At 48.6% G+C, this 21017-nt stretch overlaps 5 protein-coding genes across 5 annotated transcripts; 3 read left to right on the forward strand and 2 right to left on the reverse strand.

Annotated features, from left to right (window-relative positions):
* Positions 1–445: 445 nt before the first annotated feature.
* Positions 446–4770, reverse strand: CGCA056_v004975 (uncharacterized protein; the record flags this gene model as incomplete). Its single annotated transcript, XM_037320230.1, has 5 exons — positions 446–2283; positions 2341–2654; positions 2740–3260; positions 3315–4460; positions 4537–4770. The coding sequence occupies 5 exons, from the start codon at positions 4768–4770 to the stop codon at positions 446–448; spliced, it is 4053 nt and encodes a 1350-aa protein (XP_037181493.1).
* Positions 4771–10431: 5661 nt separating this feature from the next.
* Positions 10432–11798, forward strand: gyp10 (GTPase-activating protein gyp10; the record flags this gene model as incomplete). The annotated part of the gene is made up of 3 exons (XM_037320231.1): positions 10432–10603; positions 10671–10826; positions 10906–11798. The coding sequence occupies 3 exons, from the start codon at positions 10432–10434 to the stop codon at positions 11796–11798; spliced, it is 1221 nt and encodes a 406-aa protein (XP_037181492.1).
* Positions 11799–11961: 163 nt separating this feature from the next.
* On the reverse strand, positions 11962–14013 carry P2 (Vacuolar protein sorting-associated protein 52 B; the record flags this gene model as incomplete). The annotated part of the gene is made up of 2 exons (XM_037320232.1): positions 11962–13499; positions 13563–14013. The coding sequence occupies 2 exons, from the start codon at positions 14011–14013 to the stop codon at positions 11962–11964; spliced, it is 1989 nt and encodes a 662-aa protein (XP_037181491.1).
* A 1877-nt stretch (positions 14014–15890) lies between these two features.
* ANB1 (Eukaryotic translation initiation factor 5A) lies at positions 15891–16800 on the forward strand (the record flags this gene model as incomplete). The annotated part of the gene is made up of 4 exons (XM_037320233.1): positions 15891–15908; positions 16205–16471; positions 16538–16670; positions 16730–16800. 4 exons carry the CDS (start codon positions 15891–15893, stop codon positions 16798–16800), a joined length of 489 nt encoding a protein of 162 aa, XP_037181486.1.
* A 783-nt stretch (positions 16801–17583) lies between these two features.
* crp-79 (Ubiquitin-60S ribosomal protein L40) lies at positions 17584–20774 on the forward strand (the record flags this gene model as incomplete). The annotated part of the gene is made up of 9 exons (XM_037320234.1): positions 17584–17706; positions 17763–18275; positions 18324–18537; positions 18587–18952; positions 19005–19265; positions 19911–20028; positions 20112–20400; positions 20513–20623; positions 20688–20774. 9 exons carry the CDS (start codon positions 17584–17586, stop codon positions 20772–20774), a joined length of 2082 nt encoding a protein of 693 aa, XP_037181485.1.
* Positions 20775–21017: the final 243 nt, after the last annotated feature.

Below are 21017 nucleotides of genomic sequence, written 5' to 3' on the forward strand. Positions count from 1 at the left end.
GGGCACAGGTCGTGTTTGAAAGTGTGCACCTAGTGTGGGAAGGAGCAGGGGATCCAAAGCCCGCGCAGTAGCACTAAACGCAGTGAGTGGAGGTGCCTGGCAGCCAAGGGTTCCCCGCCCGCGCGCAACCTAGGTAAGGTAGCAGGGAACCTCCCAACGGCTCCTTCACCATTGCAGCACACATTCACACCGTACGAACGTCCGCCGCTGCTCACCTCGCCTCGCGAGCTCTTCCAACAGCCAAATCTTGGGTTGATAGCAAGAAAATGCATTGGACCAGCTTCTTTTGTCCCTTGTTCAATAATGTATAGAAGCACAATCATCGCTCTGACATCTATGGCATGGGTACGTGCAAGCCGTGTTGCGGCCTTCTTCTTGACCTAGCACTATCTACCAAGCCATCCAGCTCGCTGGAAGAAGAGCAAGATCATTGCATCCCTGTGACTCATAGCACCGGACTCAAATGGTATTCCAGCACGACGTATGCCAAGCCGAAATACTTCGATACATCATTGTCATCTTGAAAAGACGCTGTCCACTTTCCATCGTCCAAATAGTCCAGATACTCCCTCAAGAGGTCGATGTTGCTGTCTTCGGATATGAGCTTCTCCAGCGCTCGCTTGTCGACACACCTTTGGAGCAGATCTCCGTCTATGTGCTTCATTGTTGCAGGTGCCTCCCTCACCTCCGCATCGTAATCCTCGTCATCCAGCACCGAAACCTCATAACTGTAAGGAAATAAAAGATGGCTCCTTACTGCAAGGTTCTGTACGAAACGCAGGAATCGCCACGCGTGCATGTCCAACAGGCTGAAATGCATCAACGCCCCATCTAGGCACATTCCGAGTAACTCAGCTCCATCCACTGTGCTGGGTATATGTCCGCATCGTGGTCCATGATCCGTCTCTGACTGCGTCGCCAGTTGCGTCGCCAGCCACTCGGGACGAACGTGCCCACGCCCGAGCTTTCTGACGCTCACAGGCAACGAACCCTCCGCGACGACCTCCAACTCTTTGCCTCTCTGTTGCCAAGGAGTCCAGACTGCTGCGAAATCGCGGTTCATACCGCAAAGTAGAGTTATGGGCCAGGCTGCTGGTCCGTCTGCGCACTCCCCAATATCAAAGAAATCATTTGACTTTCTTGTCGTCTTGTCCATGTGAATGAGGTCCATCTCCTCACCATAGTGGACCGTCTTGTGATCTATGACCACTACCGAGTCGCCCAAAGTCAGAGCACAGATCTTGCCATTTACTAGTCGCAATGAAATGGCGGGGGAGTTTAGCTCGTAGCTCTTCTGTCGTACCAGCTTCTTCTCACCCGTGTCGAGAACCTCTGAATATAGAGTGCTCCCAGCACAGTACACAAGTCCTTCGTCGTCCCCTACAACGGAAGATATGGGGGCTTGCTCTTTCGACTTGTATCGAGTAGAGAAACGTATCCTCTTTCGCTTCTTCCCCTCCGAATCTCGATCTTCGTCAGCGGTGGGGGATAGAAGTATCAGGCGCCCTCCCCTTGTGGTGACAATTAGATAATGAAATGTCATGCCTGCTTGAGTGAACAGCCACTCATACATCCCAAGAATCCTATCACCGTGACCGCCTAGTCCGTTGACAAATATCGTTGGGTTACCGTGCTTGTCGAGTGGATACGACAAGTCTTCTCCCGTTTCGAGATCCACAAACATGATGTTCGGTTGGTCTCCCACCTGTATCGCAACGACGAGGCACTGAAGCGTCTTGGAGTAGAGCACCTTTCCGGGTGTGCCTGTCCGTAGTGGCAGACGTCTGGGCACTGGTCCGTCTTGTAGGTACAGTTCTGTAAACGAGATGCGCTCACCAGAAAGAAGTACCAATGGTATGCGATTCTCCATGCAATGAGCTCTCGGTATACTGGTAGCTGAGATAACGGGTAAAGATGGCATGGCCGGATTCTTGAGGTCTGTTACCCAAGCGCGATGTCGCGTTGCGAAATACCCAGGTCGCTTAGCTTCAAAGTCTCGCAAGAGTAACAAGGCATCGTTGGAGCAGACCAAGACAGCCCCTGGAACAGACTTTGCGTTGATAGGCAGAACCTCAACTGAAACGGTTCCAAGCCTCTCTCTGTAGATTGCTCGATCGGCAGGAGTGGAGCCTTTCAGCTCTACCGTTATCAAATGGCCGCTTCGAGATCCCATGACCAAGTTTGTCTTCTTATCGGTTTCAGAAACCACGACGATTGAATTGATCAGTTCGACAGTTGAAGATATGTCCATCGCATCTCCTTGCTCAGTATCGTCTACTCCATCTGTAACAATGTTGGTCAACGCGTCAAAACGTTACTCGTGTGAAAAGTTCGACGTACCAGTATCCAAAGGAATCATGAGTGGCTCCTCTTGAGACCGTTCGGCCGGCCATATAGCGAGCCAGGGTTTGTTGTGTCGCCATAAGCCAGCGACTAAACATTCCCGCCCGTCAATGCAGCAGAGCGAGAGGCATGTAACTTCTCCGTCAACAGAGTAGGTATGAGCCAGAGATACCATCGTCTCCTTGATACGCAAGGCATGGACCTGAAAGCGCGACTGTGCAAAAACTGATATACAGACACAATTACCCCTGACGACTGCATGCTCAACCACGCCATCGATATCCGGGAAATCGCCAAAGGAGTGACTCGCACTAGAACTCGTCAGACCAACTTTCGTCACGAACGCCTTTTGGACAGTGCTTTATATTTCTCAGTGCGAGTTTAGTCGGAGCTCACCTTTCGTCGCCTTGACCAGGGCCCTTGATAGCAATACACTGTTCAGTAATTTGAACAATGTTCCCGTCAGAGTCTTGGGCTGCCGCCAACGTGCGGGACATTGTATCTAGCCGTGTCATAGCCGGATCTGCCATCTCCACTTGTGAAAGGTCGGCCGATAACACCAAGACATCGGATGTTCCGGGGCTAGTAATGAGCATCTGCAGTGGCCAAGTTGCATCGGAAGTCCAGAAAACCCAAGCTCTTTTCATCGGGAGTGTATCAAAGTAGGAGATTATGTTTGCAGGCAGTCCGTAACGTAATTCAGTGATGCTGCCTTGCGGATCGTTACCGGATACGCAGAGGATTTTGTCAGGAGCTGATACATGACCCGCAGTGCGTTTTCGCCAGGGAACTACTGGCTTGCCCCGGTGGTCGGCTGCTGGATTCCAGGATACAAGAGGATCTGAAGTTGTGAAGTCGGCAGCACAAGCCCAGTTCGGAATAGGGCCAAGCTGGACTATACTCTGTCGAGGTTTGAGCTATTTTAGTGTGTCAGGCTTCATACTCTCACATAAGCGATGGAGACAGCATACCTGAAATATCATGCCAGGACCAGAATCCCCTGCAACTATAGCGAAGTCAGAGTAAGCATCGTACATGGTGGTGAACGCGCTGGAGATGTTGCAGTCACACTCGCCCACATTCATGGAAACACCAAGGACGTCTGCCGAGTTGAACTCAAAAAATACAATAACGCCGTCTTCCCGGGCCAGATAGATATGATCGTTTGTGTCGTAGTAGCCTCGTCTTCGAACAGGCCGATCCCAGGCCGTCCAGAGCGGCACGCCAAGCCCATGATGAAAACGTGTCGTGGGGTGGTCCTTTGGATCGAACGGGTAGTGATTCTCAATATCGAGAGGGCCTTGTAGAGGATCTTTGCAGATGCCAAAGGCATTCTCAGAGATGACCAGGAAAGAACTTCTTACTGTCAACGGAATGACTAACAGAGGCAAGCGATGTTCCGGACGTATGCGATAACCACGTTTTTCTTCGGCAAAGACCCGAGCCAAATCGTCGCCGCGTTCCCACTCATATATGACCATTTTTGACTTGTCGCCCTTGACAAAAATGATAAGAAGAATGACATGGCCTTGGTCTTCTGGTCGAGGATAAAGAAATTCCATCTTGAGGATCGTGCCCTGAACCGCGCGGGAGTGATGGGCGCTGACAGGGGCAATCGCGTTTTTGCGCATGTACTGATCACTCATGGCTTCCATCGACTCAAGCTCGTAAACGACAAACTTGTTCTGCACATCAGCTACAGCGATGTAGCGGGATCTTGGATCCACAGCCACATGAAAGCCTAGGTGATGGCCCATTCGCCTTGCAGGGTTATGAAAGGGCGAGGCGACAAACTCGAGTTTGTTATGCATGTCTCTTTTGATGAAGAGGAAGACGAAGGTGCCGGTCTCGAGGACGAGGAGCAGCAGGTGCGGTGGCAGTAGACCGTGAGCGCCGATGGGACCAGAGGCAGAGGAAGAATCCACCATGTGAGTGTCGTCGTCTTCATCTTCACTCTTGATGTGGTCGACACCAGCATCATCGGCAGTGACCCGGAAACGTTCATACTTGTTCCCAATGACACAAGCATTGCGGATACGGCAACCAAAATCTTTCTTTCGAAGGACTTCTTGTAGCTGGCCATCTTTACGCAACTCGCTTATGCTCAGGTGGCGATCCTAGAGCAATTAGCGAGTGTTGAACATTAGGCTGACGTGGGGCGTAAGCTGATTAGGACTAGGATTCGAGACTCACGCCGACAAAAGCAACATCATTGTGATGAGCCGATCGCAAGAGGGCAGGCAGCACCCAGCGAACGATGGGACTTTCGATAACAGTCCTGGTAAGAATACCACAGTCTGGCGGAGTAGGGGGTGGAGGGGCAGCGGGCGATGCGGCGGCGGCCGAACCTTTGGAAAGAACGGTCTTGAGGTCGACGGTCTCGGTAACCCAAGCCCCATCCCTGAAAACGTTTGTCTGAAAGGCCATTTCAACAGATCTTGTCAAGTAAACATGGTTGTGAGGGGCCGAAAAGTGCAGTCAGGTGACGACGATGCAAAGGACCAGGGGCAGAACGTTCAGAGGGACGAGGACCTTTGATATCGCCGGGCGGTATGACGGAGTTCAATCGGGAGGAACCCGAGCTTCGAATTCGACTTGGGGCAGTGCTCTCAATCTTACACAGAGTAAATGAGTGCGTCGATGGGGCCGTACGAGGAGAAGCCGGGTGGTGAATGGAACGCTGTTGCCGGCGTAAGCAACCTGGTGTAGCCGTGGGCAGGGCAGCGGACGTGGGAATGTATTGTAGTCTTAAGCCGACGCGAAAGTTGGGTCAGCGCGAAGTAGACTGAGGTTACCTTAGGTTGCTGTGGTTTAAGAGTTGTGCAGTCCAGTGGGGCCCCACGTTTCTCAAGCCATTGGGGCCCAGGGCAGCAGGTGCGTCTACCTAGGTTACCTGAGGTTGTCTGCCCACGGTACACTCACGGCTTCAAACCTGCCCAACATCATTTGGGAAGTGCGCAAACAGTATGGAGTTCTCAGGTGGCTGACGGATGATTAAAAGCCTTGCCTGAGAGGCAAGTAACACGCGGAGGTGTGGCTATACTGGTGCAGGAGTGCCGTGACTTGGATTCAGTTGTTACTTAGCACGCCCTCTTAAGATGAAAAAACTGAGTCCCTGGAAGCTGTCACGGTGTCTGCCATCAGGCGAGCCGCGGGGAAAACAATGGAAGTAAAAAAGCAACTGAAGCATGCACGCCGCTGTTGGGCCGCGAGGTGCTCCCGAGCTTGGCCAAACAGTCCAGATAATCGTTCTACTTTGCATGCCCTCCCACCTCTCGCGCCTTATCGATAAAACTTGCCTACCAACCTTACGTACGAAGCTGTCAAGCTGTGTAGTTTCCCTGAGCAGGCCTGAGGCGGGGTAGATCAAGTCAACGACAGGGCCCTCAGCCACTGAGTGACACAGACGGCCGCTGAAGAAGCTGACCTGGCAAGTGGCATTCTGACCTTAGTACCTACCTAGGTTCGCCTGGATTGACCTGGTCCCGCCATCCCGTCATCCCGTCTACCCACTCCGTTGTCTGAATCGGCGCTAACAAGACGGGCACCGTTTCAACAGTGTGTGGGCCGTTGTAGCTAAGGTAGCTACCCAAGGAACCTACCTACACTTACCCGGCCTGCGGGCTGGCCAGGTCCAGTGGAAAAGCCGTTCATCCCAACAACTGTCGACACGCATACCTGGGGGGGTTAGTTAGCCACGTTAAGCGCAAAACCCCCCCTACTCACGTAGGGGGCGAAAAAATGGGGTTTCTACGCAAAAAAGGGGGTTTCTAGCTAGTTATATAAAAGTTACGTTTTTCTTATTTTACTACTAAAAAACATCTTTTTTAAGACTACGTTATAACTTAAAACTACCTTTTTTTTAATTATTATATTTAATTTTTACTATTAAGATACTTTATCAGAGTGATATTAACTTAACGCTTATTAAATAGACTATATAAGTGCTATATAGCTTATATTAATGGGTTTTCTAGCTAGAGCGTCTAAAGAAACCTCTAATTATTATACTATTAATTTAGGTTATTATTACTAACTATAAAGTATTTTATATAGTAATAAGGAAATATTTTAAAACTTTAAAGGTTAGTTATAACTTCTCTATATTATTTTAAGAAAGTAGCTAGCTAAAAGCTATAATAGAAGCTAAAAGTTTAGCTTTAATAGCGTTTATAACATAGCTTAATATCACTAATTTCTTAGTAATTTTAATAATTTTTCAAGAATTAGCCAATACTTTTTAAGCTACTTAAAATAAAGGCCCTATTTTAGAGTATTTTATAAGATCTTGGACGTTTAATTATTTAGAGTTCTAGAAAAAATTAAAGATTAAATTTATTAAAGTTTATTAAAAAGGTATTAAGTTTAATTTAGTGCTAATTTAAAACTTCTTTAATTAATATAAAGCTATAGTTTAAGATTATAAACTTAAGCTTTCTGAGATATAAAATACTAATAAGTTTAGCTATTATATTAGCTACCTTAGTAGTTATATTTATATTATTTTATTCTAAAAATAGTAGAAATAGAATAAATTATAAGAAATTATTACTTTAGTTAATAGAGAGTTATATACTTTTATTAGCATTAGTAATACTATTAGAAATACTATTTTAGCGTATTTTATCTTTAAGATATAGCTCATTACTATTTAAGCTAATTATAATATTAATAAATGTGTTTATTTCATATAATCTCTTACTACTTTCTCTAATTAAAAGATTATAATAGATTATATTAAATATTTTAATATATACTTATTTAAATAATGAGTAAAATTCTAATAGTTGAAATGTATAATAAAGTTATAATTTAGTGTTAATATATATAGAAACTACTCTAATTAGCTTAAGATATATTGTATAATACTAAATATTTATATTAAATTATATAGAGAAGTTTTCTAAAAAAAACCATCTAATATAAAGCTATATTATTTACTTCTTTTTAATAGTTCTTCTAGTTATATTAGCTTAGATTTTATAAAATACTATACTAACTTTAATATTACTATTAGTTTTTTTTTACACTATATATTTATTTTAACTTATAGATATAAAAGTCTTCTGGTTATTTAAAAAAGCTTACTAAATAGTGCTATAAAAATTTATATAAAATAGTAATTCTACTTTTATTTAAAGAGATTTTATTAGTAAGCTTTAATAGATGATAAATATTATATTTATTTTAACTAATATTATAATAAGGTTTAAAAAGTTAGATATCTAGCTAATTATAGATCATATAACTAAACTAATCCTCTCTTAATTAGTTAAATATATATAGTTAGTTTAAGTTAGTATATTTAGCTATTTACTCTACTATTTATTAGATAATAATAAATTAAAAAAAGCTATACTCTAAATAAATATAGTTAAGTAATATTATACTACTAAATAGAGTTCTCTTACTTAAAGAGGATATAAAGTAATTAAAATTATAATTAGTAAGAGTAATTTATATTATAAGAGAAGCTAGAAATATATTATTAATTAGAATATATAGTTATATAGAGATATAGTAATATAAATAGTAAACTTAGTAAAGTGTCAAATTAGCTTATTTGTTTATTACTAATACATTATTTATAGAGATTAAAAAGTATTTTAAGAAGTAAGTAATAAAAAGAAGTTTAAATAGTCATATACTACTATAAAAAAGAGGCTTAATAATAAGAGAAATATTATAAATAGAGTATAATACTAATAAATGTTAACTAATTAATTGGTGTATAAAGAAGTTAAATTTTATATCATAATTAAAATATATTAAAAGATTTAATAACTATATTATATTTAATTTAAAAGATTTATAATAATATAAAATACTTGAGCTTAAATAATAGATTAACTTTAACTTTATATTACTACTAAAAAGAGTTAAAATATTATAAAATACTATATAAAACTTCTTAGCTACTTTAATATTAGAGATTTATTGGTTTTAAGAGGATATTATGTTAATAATAATAACTTAGAGGTCTTTAATAATACTAATGACCTTATTAAAGAAGATAGTAATAATACTACTTTAAGTATTAATTTAGTTAGTAATTTAAGCGTTAATAATAATATTAATAATACTAATAAGCTTAAGTTATCATTATTACTAGCGCTAAGCTTACTAGCTATACTAATATTACGCTAAATACTTATCTTTACTATATAAAAAGGTTTAATATATTTCTATATTTATAATACTACTAAAAATAACCTTCTAATGATACCTCTTTTAATATAAATAGTAAAGAAATAGAAATATATTATTAATAATATAAAAAGTAATAATATAATTATTTTCTATAGTTTATTAATATTTATATAAGATACATAGATATTATATATATAGCTAGATAGCTTTATTTAAGAGTAATATAATAATACTATTTTTATCACTATATAATATAGTTAAAGCTGAAAATTATATCGTAAAAAGTTATTAATTTAGTAAGCTAATACAAAAAAATGCTACTTTTAGTGATATAGGTAGAAACCCCCTTTTTTACGTAGAAACCCTATTTTTTCGCCCCCTATATGAGTAGGGGGTCTAGCGTTAGCCTGCGCCGCTTGGACCCCTGGGTAGTTTCTTCTACCTGCGGCAACCAGCGAACCACTCCGGGATGCTTCAGAGGCGACTAGACCTCGGCAGTCCTTCATTTTATTGCTGCATTAGGAGCGAGAATATCCATTCATCGGTCGAGCCTCCAGTCGTCGCAGAATCCTTGCCTACTTCGAGCTCTAAATGACTCGACGTGCTTCGCGCAACCTAGCGGACGTCTGCGTTTACTTCCGGCAAACGTCCAACAGGAGGCGCCCTGGTATCTCGAGGCCGTTGTGCGTTTCTCCAAGAGCCAGTCATCTCTGTCAGCACAAATTTGTCGGCAGAAATCTCCCTCTTGCCTGACGCTAGTTAGACAGCTGCGAGCGAACCAACCGGTTGTTGCTCGCCTCGTTGCAACATGGCCAAGACAACGCGGCCAGTGGCATCGATCTTAACTTCTCTGAAGGTCAAGCGCAAAGGGCTTCCGCTTTTTCTTTGAGGCTGGCGCGATGTTTGTGGATGTAGAAAACCTTTGGAGTCTCCAGGCAGTGTGGCGGCTAGGACGACCGGCATTCGTGGCCGCCTCCCTACCTTACGGGCGTATGTCAGTTTGTGTTCGAACTGAGCGAGCTGTGTGCTACCTTGCATCCACTGCTGCAGGCCGACTTTTTTGACCATTGCTCATGCAACCCTCCTAGCCCAGGGATCAAGTAGGCAAAGAAGCAGAATATGGCGCTCTTAGGCTAGCCAACCGATGCCAACATCCCGAGCAAGATCTGTCGTTTGTGACAAACCACATGCTCCTTTGTGACGTCCATAATGAGTCCTAAGGGGGCTTTGCAAATGTTGACTTGGGTTACACAACTTCTTGACTGTTGCTGGACACTGCTGGTCACTTGGGTCGATTACTTTTTTCGAGACCCACATACTGCAGCCGGTGCCGGTGTTCTCTTTTTGAGGTGACAGTACAGTTTCCGCAGGCGCAAAGATCGGCTGATCATTTGTCACTATTAAACATTGACTGGACAGGGTGTATGATATGGAAATATAGTAGACATGAGGATGTGATGCAACGCGCTTCGTAAGTTTCCCTTCGTTCCAGCTTACCTAAGTACCATGTCCTTCCCGCAAGGGCCTGGACCGCTTGATCCCCGCCAGCAGATGTACCTGGGTAGCAAGGCAGGCAAGGACCTCCAGGCGGCGATCCAGTGGTGCGACAGATCTCCACAGTGGAGGTCCTCCGTCATCGTGGCAGCTTTCGCTAACTTCTCTCTTGGATCTTTCAGGATTTGCTTCTCGCTGGTCGAGTAGTTACCCAATCTCTGCTTCTGCCTGCGCCCCGCATCCTACTCCTGTCGGATCTGTCGAGATCGACGGGTCTTGGGGTTCGCGTAACCAACCAGCGGCGACGAGGCCGGACCAAAAGCATCCTTGCAGCTCGACGAGCTCCCAGTGAGGCTAGTTTGTAGCTGCAGGATGCTTGCTCTGCTCACGCGACGAGCAATTCTTAACGACTAGACGACGCGCTGAAGGTTGTAATTCGAGGTCATGGCCACCAAAGGGACTGGCGACGAAGTCAAGGACGGCGGCGCAGCCGATCATCTACGTCGCAAGACAGACGATATCCTCGAAGCATGCAAATGGCGGAATATCGAGGCCCTTGGAAGCCTTGCCAGCACACGAGGTGGTTTCCTCACTGATGATTTGCGCCGTAAAGCATGTAAGTGGCCATCCCGTCGTCTAGCAACTCCTCTGATTAGCCTTCTAACACGGCATTTTTGGGGCAGGGCCCATACTGCTCGGGCTTGCGGATAGCGAGGACTTCAAGGAAATAATTGCGACTGGTATAGACGAGACGAACTCGTGGAAAGACCTCCCGCGTCACAGGGACGAGGACCAGGTCCAGCTCGACGTCAATAGAGCCTTCATTTACTACCCCAATCGTACGCTTCTCCTTGCGAAGACGGCCAGGCGAGTTTTGGCCCGACAGTCCCGTCCATGAGCTGACGACCCAACCTATAGACCAGTCTGACGCCGAACTCGACAAGAACAAGAGCGAGTTATCTGATCTGATTACCGAGGTCCTCCGACGATATCCGTACCTGTGCTACTTTCAGGGCTATCACGACATTTGCCAGGTGTTTCTACTCGTACTGGAGCCGCCATGGCGTGCCCGTCTAGTGTCCCGCCTCTCTGTCCTTCGCATTCGCGACTTCATGCTCACAAACCTTGAGCCAACCGTTGCGCAGCTGCGTCTGATTCCTGACATACTGAATGCTGCGGATCCCAAGCTAAAGCGACACCTCTCCGGCACCGAGCCTTTCTACGCCCTAGCCGGTACGCTTACCATGTATGCCCACGATATCCAGGCATATCGTGATATCGCCCGCCTTTTCGACATCCTCCTCACTCGGGAGCCGGTCTTTAGCGTCTATATGTTCGCTCAAATCGTCCTGAATCGGCGAGACGAGCTCTTTGACAATGACGAAGACGACCCTTCCATGCTGCACCTGATATTATCCAAGGTTCCGCAGAAGATGGATCTCGAGGCGCTGATCGCCAGCACTACTGTGCTGTACGAGCGGTACCCTCCCGAGACTCTATCAGCATGGCGGCGGATATCAAAAGCGAGCTCACTGAAGACAGCGCGGTCCGTCGAAGTCTGCGCGAAGCAGACAATGGACGAAGGGTTTAGCTTTTTCCAGAGGCAATTGGCCGAGCTCCGTGCCCTGGAACGCCGGCAGAAGATACTAAGAACGCTTTGGGCGTATAGGAAGGGGGCAGCAGCAGCAGGTTTAGCTGTCGTTGTCGGACTGGTGGCAGTATATTTGCGCCGCAACAGCAGCCCGATCGCAGAATTGGCTGCCTGGTATGCGAAGTGGACAAACGGAACAAACTGGACACACACCTTCTAGATGATGCTTGGTAGAGTCTGAGCCTTAGACGGGCAGGGAAAAGTGCCGCGTGTAAATTCAAAGTCCCTGGTAGTAGAGAAAAGCTACCGCACAAATGATATCCCATTTGACTTACGCACCCGACGCCATGCCTGCCCACGCCGTAACAGTATGGTTTGTGGTTTTAAGCACCCTCCTGGAACGCCGTCTTGAGTTCTTCGAAATGTTCCTGTTGTTCCGTAGCCAGCTTCCCACTCACATCGCTGATGATGGTCGAAACAAGCGAGTAGTTGTTGTATAAAAACCGCTCACGCTTCCGCTTGTCCCCGAAGGATTGACTGTATCGAGTCAAGAAGGCTTCCGCTTCTGAACGCAACCGCCGTAAGCTAGTGACCACGGGTTCATCATCACCCGCCTCGGCGCTGAGCGTCAAGACACCCTGTAGGATCTGGCCAAATCTTTGGGTGACGAGATGAGGCGCTGCAGACAGCTTGTTCTGATCCGCAGCCTTGGGCTTAGTGGGCAGAGTATTGGTTAGTTGCCGGACCGACTCGCAGTGGTGGTCCATGACAACCTGAAGCCTAGGCCATAGTAGCATGGTAGTCATGTTGATATAGCTGTCAACGGCGGGAATCTTGCGTCTTTGTAGCTCAAACGCCAAGTGCTGATTGAGCCTGATGCACAGAAGTAGACCCAGAGCGTCGTATGTTTCATTCGTCAACGTCCTGGTCAATGTCTGACCGAGAGCGAAGGTCGGTTCGAAGATGTAGTTGAATTGCCGCGACACTGCTGCTAATGAAAGCGGCGGTGAGAAGTAGGCGGCTAGGAAGGTATACTCTGCAGTGGCGTTGTCAATGAGCGCCAAATTGAAGTTTCTGAAAGGAACTTCGAGGTAGTGAGTGGTCTGGTCCTCCTCGGCCAAGTAAGATGATATCGCAGATTGATTGCTCGTCTTCAAGAGGTCGATGCGGCGCCCCAGGTTAAAAGCATCGTGCGGCGGACCAACCGGCTTTGTTGCAGATAAAACTGTGGCTCTTCGTGATGTTTCTTCGTGTCCAAGGACGTCATTCTTATCCAACGTGTGTAGTTTCAGCTTTTCCAAAGCCTTCTGGTATCGAGTGAACTGATTCACATAATACCACCTCATGGTATTCATGTAAGCCTGGCTGATTTCCTCACCAAGCTTTGAGTGATGTTTGTGCAAGAATGCAAAAAGATCCTTGAACTTGAGGAAGTTCTGTTGTTGGATGATCTGGGCATTAATGTGGGGGGACCTGAGCGCCTTGATCTGGGCGACAATGAAGTCTCGTATCCTTTCGATGGCTTTCATGGTAAGCTTCTCCAATAGAGGGCCGAGGTCAGCCCAAGCTTTACTCTGCCGCGGACTGGCCGTGTTCTTCTTGTATGCTGTTGCACGTTTATCCACTTCAGCTAGCATTTTAACCCATGTCTCGTCGATGTGACCTTCCGATATCTTGGAGACGACATGGGGGGAGACGCTCAATTCCTCAACCACGGGTCCGAACGCCTTTTCCACTGCTCTTCTGTTCTCAAGTCGGACATTGAGGGCTGTCGAGCGGGCCTGCAGAGTTTCTATGTCTGCGGAGACCGTCGCGAGATCGTTGCGGAAGCTCGTCAGGTTCGTCTCGACAGAGCTGAGAACGCCGTCGCAAGCTGCGATGGACCGATGCAGATCTTCAAATTGGGCCTTGCTGGTCTCATCTGCGCGTGGGGTCAGCATACGGAAGGTTGGCCGCAAAAAAAACCAGCTTGTAGAGCTCTTACATTCTTCTGCGGTTTGCCGACGGTAGCCATCGGCATCGTCCGTAGCCGTGGTGTCGGAGCTCGCCAGCTCACGTAGACTCATTCCATTAAAGTCGAATTGGAACTCGAGATCCTTCTCAGCTATGGCCCCGGCTGTACCATTCACGCCGGGTGTTGGCAATGAGGGGGTATCCAGGATCTGGCCCAGGACTTCGACCGAATCGGGTCCCTCGTAGGTTGTTTGCGATTGCTTGAGGCCGGACCCGTTGACCTTGCGGGAGGCCAGAAACGAGTTGGAAGAGTCATTGGAAACGAGGGAGAGGGCAGAGCCTCTTGGCGTTACGCCGGGTCGTTGAGAGGTGACATAGGGACTGTTGGAGGTTCGTCGCGGCAGAGGAGAGTAGGGACGGCTGCCGGGCTGCGACGGTGACGGAGACGGGTTCGACTGGGCTGCGAGCCGATCAAGCCACATGATGGGCTTGCGGTGGGAAGAGGCTACGAAGCGGTTCGGTCGGTTCGGTCGTACACCATGACATCGAAGGATTGGAGTCGATGGGGGGCGTGGAAGGGGGCAAGCGAGCTGGATCACTCAGGATACGTAGACCTGTGATATTGACCGGGAGCCGACAAGGCTGATAGTCTCCTGCAGGGTGATGTGTTCTGATTGGATAATCTGCAGTCCAGGCTCTTCAGCCACAAAGAGTACCTATTGTAGAGCTTAGTGTGGCGCAGCAGGGGCTCGGATGTTTGCTTCTCTTGATGAAGTCCCGCCCAGAGGTTGAAAGTGCGGGGCAACGTTTTGGAAGGCCGACGGTGCGGGAGCACTGAAGCAAACGTGCGGGGCAGGACTTGGACAGGCGCAAAAACAGGTCATTGATGCATCCAAACTGCGTAAGTGTATCCGGGAGAGGGACGAAGATGCTGCACCAAACATGTTGTGCAGAATCCGCGACGTTTCTCGGGTAACGAACCATTCCAGAGACATCAATGGAGGGGTATGTGGGATTGTCTACTGATGTAGAAACAGGTCGTGTTTGTTTTCCGTTGTGGCTTTGTTGCGATTTCCTCTGTCTGATTCCGACGACGCGGATTCTATTCTTTCACACACAAAAGACGAGAGGAACGCACACACCCAATGCCAATGCACAGAAAGGAGGGGCAGGCATTGATGAATATCTACACGGTACCAATATACACGGGCGCAACGAGAATGACCACGTTTGGTGGAAATTTTGAGCGCATACCGTGCAAATCACTCCCGCCTTCAGGGCCTCCCCGTAGACAGTGTAGGCCCGGACAGGGTGACTGAATTGGCCAGTGTTGGCAGCAGTCGGGTTCCTAGTCAGGCGGCATTAGCGCCAAAAATGAGTGCTACGGACTGTGAGGTATTGTCGCCACGGGAGCTGGACGTACCCGACAGCTTCGATGACTTCGGGCAGGCGCCCGCGTACCACGTAGGCACCTTAGTGAGTAGCTAGATTGTCCATTGCTGGCTCGCTGTAACGTATCTCGCCGAAGTTCCTTATATCTCGTCAGCCTCAGAACGAGGGGCTTGTTCCGGGCACTCCAAATCTAGAAAAGCACCATATGACCTTTCGGCGTGGAGTCATTGGACATGAACGGCTCTTCATGACTTAGACCGACTTCTCGCACTCCCGTCTACCTTTGCGGCGAGGTACCCCCTATGCCTCACCGGCAGGTGCCTGCGGTGAGTGATTGCGGGCGGGAAGCACAGGGCCAAGGGGGCCCGAGTGTCTGTCGCTCGAAGGCTGGGCTGCAGTGGCCGAAGGAGGGGCAGAGGTGAGGGGCAGAGGGGCTCACACTAAGGTGCTCAGAGTGGCAGGCCACCACCGCAGTCTCGACCTAAGGTACCTTTCCCAGCACACCCAGGTACCTAGGTTGTCAAGAAATAGACATTTCGACTGCTGTGTGCTGCGCTGTGCTTTGAGCTTGGTGCTGTGCGTGGTCAGCGGTGGCAGATGCTGAGAGGAGAGAGGGGGAGGGAAAAGAAAAAAAAGCCCACACTCCACCTTTTTTTACACTGGCAAGTGTCCCACACAGCCCGCCTGCACACCCGTGAGAAAGGGTCGGAGAGAGGAGAGGGGCGCGAATCTGGACCTAAGAAAAAAAAAACCCAATAATAAAACCAGGAAAAAAAATTATCTACTCCCGCCTCGCCTTCCCTCTTTTTCCCCTCCGTTCCCCCCTCCAGCCCGCTCTTCTTCCTTTACACAACACTCTCCCCCCCCTTCAAAAATAAAAGCAGTTGTTTTTGCTGGGTATCGCCCTTGATCCGTCGACATCTCCGTTCCCGATTTTTAGACATCTTCTTCAAGTCAATCCTTCAAAATGGCCGACGACTCTCAGGTAAGCACATGCGCAAGCTGATATCTCTGTTCTGTCGTCTCTGTCCTTGTGCTGGTCGCATGCGCTGCGCTGCACCGCTGTTGTTGCTCGGGCGAAGGAAAAAACCACCATCCACATTCATAACCACCCCGCATTGGGTGAGCCCCGCGGCTGCATCGACGCACCACGGCTCAGCGCAGCACATCCGTACACCACGAACCGCCGACTGCGAACACTCGACTTTCCATCTTGTCTAGATTGTCTTTCGTTGTATTCATCCAAGCGTGCCTCAGTATGCTAACACGCCGGTTCTGTAGCATGATCACACCTTCGAGTCCGCCGACGCCGGCGCGTCTGCCACCTACCCCATGCAGTGCTCTGCTCTGAGGAAGAACGGTCACGTCGTCATCAAGGGCCGCCCTTGCAAGATCGTCGACATGTCTACCTCCAAGACTGGCAAGCACGGTCACGCTAAGGTTCACTTGGTCGCCATCGACATCTTCACTGGCAAGAAGCTTGAGGATCTCTGCCCTTCCACCCACAACATGGACGTCCCCAATGTCCAGCGCCGCGAGTACCAGCTCGTAAGTCCCGATCTATACTGCGAATTTGGCAAATGAGATTCCGTCTCCTGACATGCACACTCTCAGCTTGACATCTCCGACGATGGTTTCCTTTCCCTCATGAACGACGACGGTGACACCAAGGACGACGTCCGCGTCCCCGACGGCGAGATTGGCGACAAGATCAACAAGCTTTTCAAGGTTGACGAGAAGGACACCAGTAAGGACACATCAACTCCCATATTTCAAGAGAACAGTCGCTGACAGCAAGCTCAACAGACGTTGTCATTCTCACTGCCATGGGTGAGGAGGCTGCCGTTGAGGCCAAGGAGGCCCCCAAGCAGGCTTAAGCGTCGCAACTCTACTATTTCAACAGACAATGACTTCCACAAGCGCTCACTCCGTGCGGCCTTGTTGGCAGATGTTGGCAGATCGGGAGCATGACTACAGATATTTCTTGGCGCCTCGAATATCAGCGAGCTCCCCGTCGATCGTTGCGTAGAGGACTATCTGGACAGGAATTGATACTGATTACGCGAACTCGACAACTGCAAGACACGTCGCACGACTTTTTCCTTTGTTTTGGTCTGTTTCACAGACTCTTATGACGACCAGACTAGCAATGGGATAGGTGAAAAATATTGGGAGAGCTTCGCGGTGGCAACAGATCTGTCCGATAGAAAAGCGGCACATTTCCTCCACCTCGTGGTTCCTTCTTAGTTACCATTTTACAGTGCCTTGTGTTCATCAATCTGTGCAAATATGTTTCTATGTGAATCTACTCTTAAGCTGCCGGGTCAAGCTGGAACGCGGGTAATACTGATGTGAAGTCATCCAAAATATGCCCAACTTCAAGTTCAGGTCCACAGTTGGTGCACCGTGCATTTCTACATTCACTCTTTTCGTTCATCTACGGCTCGTAGTAAATTGAGACGATGCTCAGTTCGCTTGTAACCTGGTTTGCTTCCCTGTTGCGCACAATCACGAAGATTGTGGAAAAGTGCAGTCTGGTCGTCTGCCTAGTTGATCTTGTCGAATCAAGGTAACCGGTTGAGCACTGTCCTATATTCTCCGACAGGGTTAAGTTTCTGCCCGATACTCATCTTTGCAACTCAACCTCCAACCACAACAACATGGCCCCAAACAGGGAACTGCACAAATTCCCCAAAGGGGAGCGTTGCGAACACTGTGGTTCACGAAAATGGTATTTGGAGAATGGTCTTCGATATTGTGCAAAAGAAGGCCACCAGCTCGAGGTCAGTTGGTGATGATTTCCATGTGTGTCAAATTCTAGAGCTGATCCATTCCTCAGGGCTATGTTGAGTTCGATCTCGGTGATGAAGACTTTGGCCAGAAGGGAAAAGTCTCCCGGAAAGAGAAGCAAATCAAAGAGCGCGTGCGACGTGTCCTCACCGGCCCGCCTGCACGAGATCTGTATCTCGAATGCCTTCAACTCATACTGAGGGAACAGGTGATGTGGTTGGTCGACGTCGAAGGTCACAAGGCAGAGCTCGAGACAGTAGTTCGCGACCTTTGGGATCTCCGCATACGAGGAGCCGTGAGTGCTGTTGAGAACGACTCTGCTTCAGAGGCCGAGCTCTCCCTCTTCAGCTCCCAAATCGACCTCTCGCAGGACGAGCAACCTAGCAATCGCACACAGGGAGCACAGAACTGGACCCCCGAGAGTGGGAGCGAGTGGCCCGCTCCGCGACTGATGGACACTCTAGCGCTCTGCTTTCTTGGGTGCATGCTTCTCAGAATGCCGACACGCACAGGAGATTTGGCTAGGTGGGCGAGAGCGGGAAACATTCCCTACAAGCATAGTGTAAGCTTGAGCGTCGATGGTGTTAAGAGTGTCTGCTGATATGACCAGTATCGGAAACTGCCCCAAGAGATGCGTGACCGGTTACCAGCATACTATTCAACGGTATTGAAAGCAGCACACTTGGCCAAATTTGATCATGGGGAGCTGCATGCTGCCGTACTGAGTCTCGCTCTGTCGTTTAATTCCAACTACGGCATAGTTTTCCCTCCCCTAAATGACGTCCTGATGACATTGCAGTACGTCCGAGAGCTTGGACTGCCCAGTAAGGCTCACGTGGGTATGGCTATCGTGCCGTTGCTGACAGCCAGTAGTTGAGACGATATCGGTTGCTCGCAGGATACCACTCATCGTCAACCTGCCGTATGAATTTCCATTAGGCAAGTCTCGACTGAGACTTATACACCAGCCTGAAATTCTGCTTGTTGCCGTCATTGTTCTCACGACCATCCACTGCTTCCCCCTCGAGGAATCCAAGTCGCCGGTGCAAGAAGGAAAGCTTTTCTTGATACCAGACTTCAAGTGGGATGAGTGGCGGACGTCCATGGCGCCAGCATTGTCCCCAGAAACTGTTCCCACCGTTGATTACCTTGGTGTAACGGCTTCACACATTACGTCGATGGCGCAAGCAGAGCTGGATGAGTATTTTACTCAGCTGTCAATGCTCACAGACGCACAGTGTAAGTCTTCGGGCGGTTAATTGCTCTAGGTTACATGACTAACTACGACCAGCGGAGGATTCAGTGCTCGCCAGGTACTTTCCAGTTGATGAACTGCCGCCCAAGCAACCGCCATCTGAGGCCCCTGAAGATGAGATAGAGGAAAGGTTACGCACAGTTCAAGGACGGGCTGCGTCGTTCGCCGTCCAAGAAACAATGGAAGAGGAGGGTCTGAAAAAGAACAGACAATACTCCTACAGGTCCGAGGAAGATCTGCCCCCTACGGGTAGGGATTTCTTCCGGCTTGCTGGCCGTCTCTCTGGTCTGTCAGTCAGTATGTTGTTGCGAGCCGTCAACATGCTCGAGGCAAACATCCTCGTTTGGCAAAGAGAGCAACGCAGAGGGGCAAGTGAACGTCGTGAGCGGTCCCGATCAGCCATGAGCGTAGAGCTTGATGGCGGGCTGCCCACGCCAGACGAATGATGGCTGTGCACACGCAGTCTTGCTGAATAGGAAATGGGGGGCAAGGAGGAAACAGGTTTTTGATACCCAAGATACCATAGATTCATCCACAGTATTCATGACATTTAGAGCAATTGCGCCTTGTACAGGGCATGACATGGGAACATTCAAACGCAGACATGTAAAGGCATCTATCCATGATACCCGACATACCAAGGTCAGGTAGTGCGAATACGCTGATTACCTCACCTCAGGTATCTGCAGCGGTCTCAGCGACAGTAACCTGCCGCAGGGCTGAGGTCGGGGGCCTTCGCCGTAGTGGGTACAGTAGGTAGGCAAGTACCTAAGTGAGGTACCTACTTAGGCTGGCTGGATAGTGTTGTAGGGTGAGGTGGTGGTGCTCTGGGAGCTACGGTTGTTCCCACAGTGCTGCACAGGGTGGGAACCCGCTTTGGGGTCGACCGCACCTGCACCCGCCTATCCGTAATCCATGTGACCTACCGCGTGCCCTAATTAGGGCTTTTTGTTTTTGATCTCGCCGTGAACACCGTTCTCAAGCCCGCCCCACCATCAGTTTGCCGCGATCACCAGAACTTCTTCGGTAACAACAGCCAGTTCGCGAGAGGTCGGCAAGAGTAAGTACACGGGCACCCCCTCTGACGGACGTCGGCGCGCGCGCTTCGCTCGATTGACGGTGATGCTAACATTTTACCTTCAGTGCAGATGTGAGCAACCCCGAAAACAAGATTTACCCGCCGCGATTTCCTCCTTCCGTGCGACGACCGCTATCCCGAAAACGCCGATGGACTGACGATGGTGGCTACAGTTTCGTGAAGACCCTGACGGGTAAGACCATTACCCTTGAGGTCGAGTCCTCCGACACGATCGACAATGTCAAGTCCAAGATCCAGGACAAGGAGGGCATCCCCCCCGACCAGCAGCGCTTGATCTTCGCCGGCAAGCAGCTTGAGGACGGCCGCACCCTCTCCGACTACAACATCCAGAAGGTTAGTGGAACACCGCATTTTACTCTCGCAGGGATATGAGGAGGTGTAAATGTCGACGATGAAGGATATGAGGACTGGACGCGGAACGAACGGAAGCTGACAATTTGCGCAGGAGTCCACCCTCCACCTGGTCCTCCGCCTCCGCGGTGGTATCATCGAGCCCTCGCTCAAGGCTCTGGCCTCCAAGTTCAACTGCGACAAGATGATCTGCCGCAAGTGCTACGTAAGTGGTCTTCGCCTGCTCAGCGGATCCGTCCCCCCCGACCGACTCATCTAACACCGCCCAGGCTCGTCTCCCTCCCCGTGCGACCAACTGCCGCAAGCGCAAGTGCGGTCACACCAACCAGCTCCGCCCCAAGAAGAAGCTCAAATAGACGATTTATTACGGATGCGGCGTCACGGGTTCTGGCATTCTGGAGAGGATGGCAGGGATGAAAATATTTTCCTTGATTCATCGGGCTTTGTGGTAGCATTACTCCCCACCGGCAAGCAGTTCTTCGAATAAACACTGAATTGGTCGCCCTACCTCAAACCCGTCCGTCCTCGATCGGAGGCTGAATCGTATGGCGAGAGCGCCCGAGGCGTCCTGAGTGCTGCATGGAGATGCTAACGAGCAT

Source organism: Colletotrichum aenigma, assembly GCF_013390185.1.
Source record: "Colletotrichum aenigma strain Cg56 chromosome Unknown KSG_Cg56_contig03, whole genome shotgun sequence".
Taxonomy (NCBI): domain Eukaryota; kingdom Fungi; phylum Ascomycota; class Sordariomycetes; order Glomerellales; family Glomerellaceae; genus Colletotrichum; species Colletotrichum aenigma.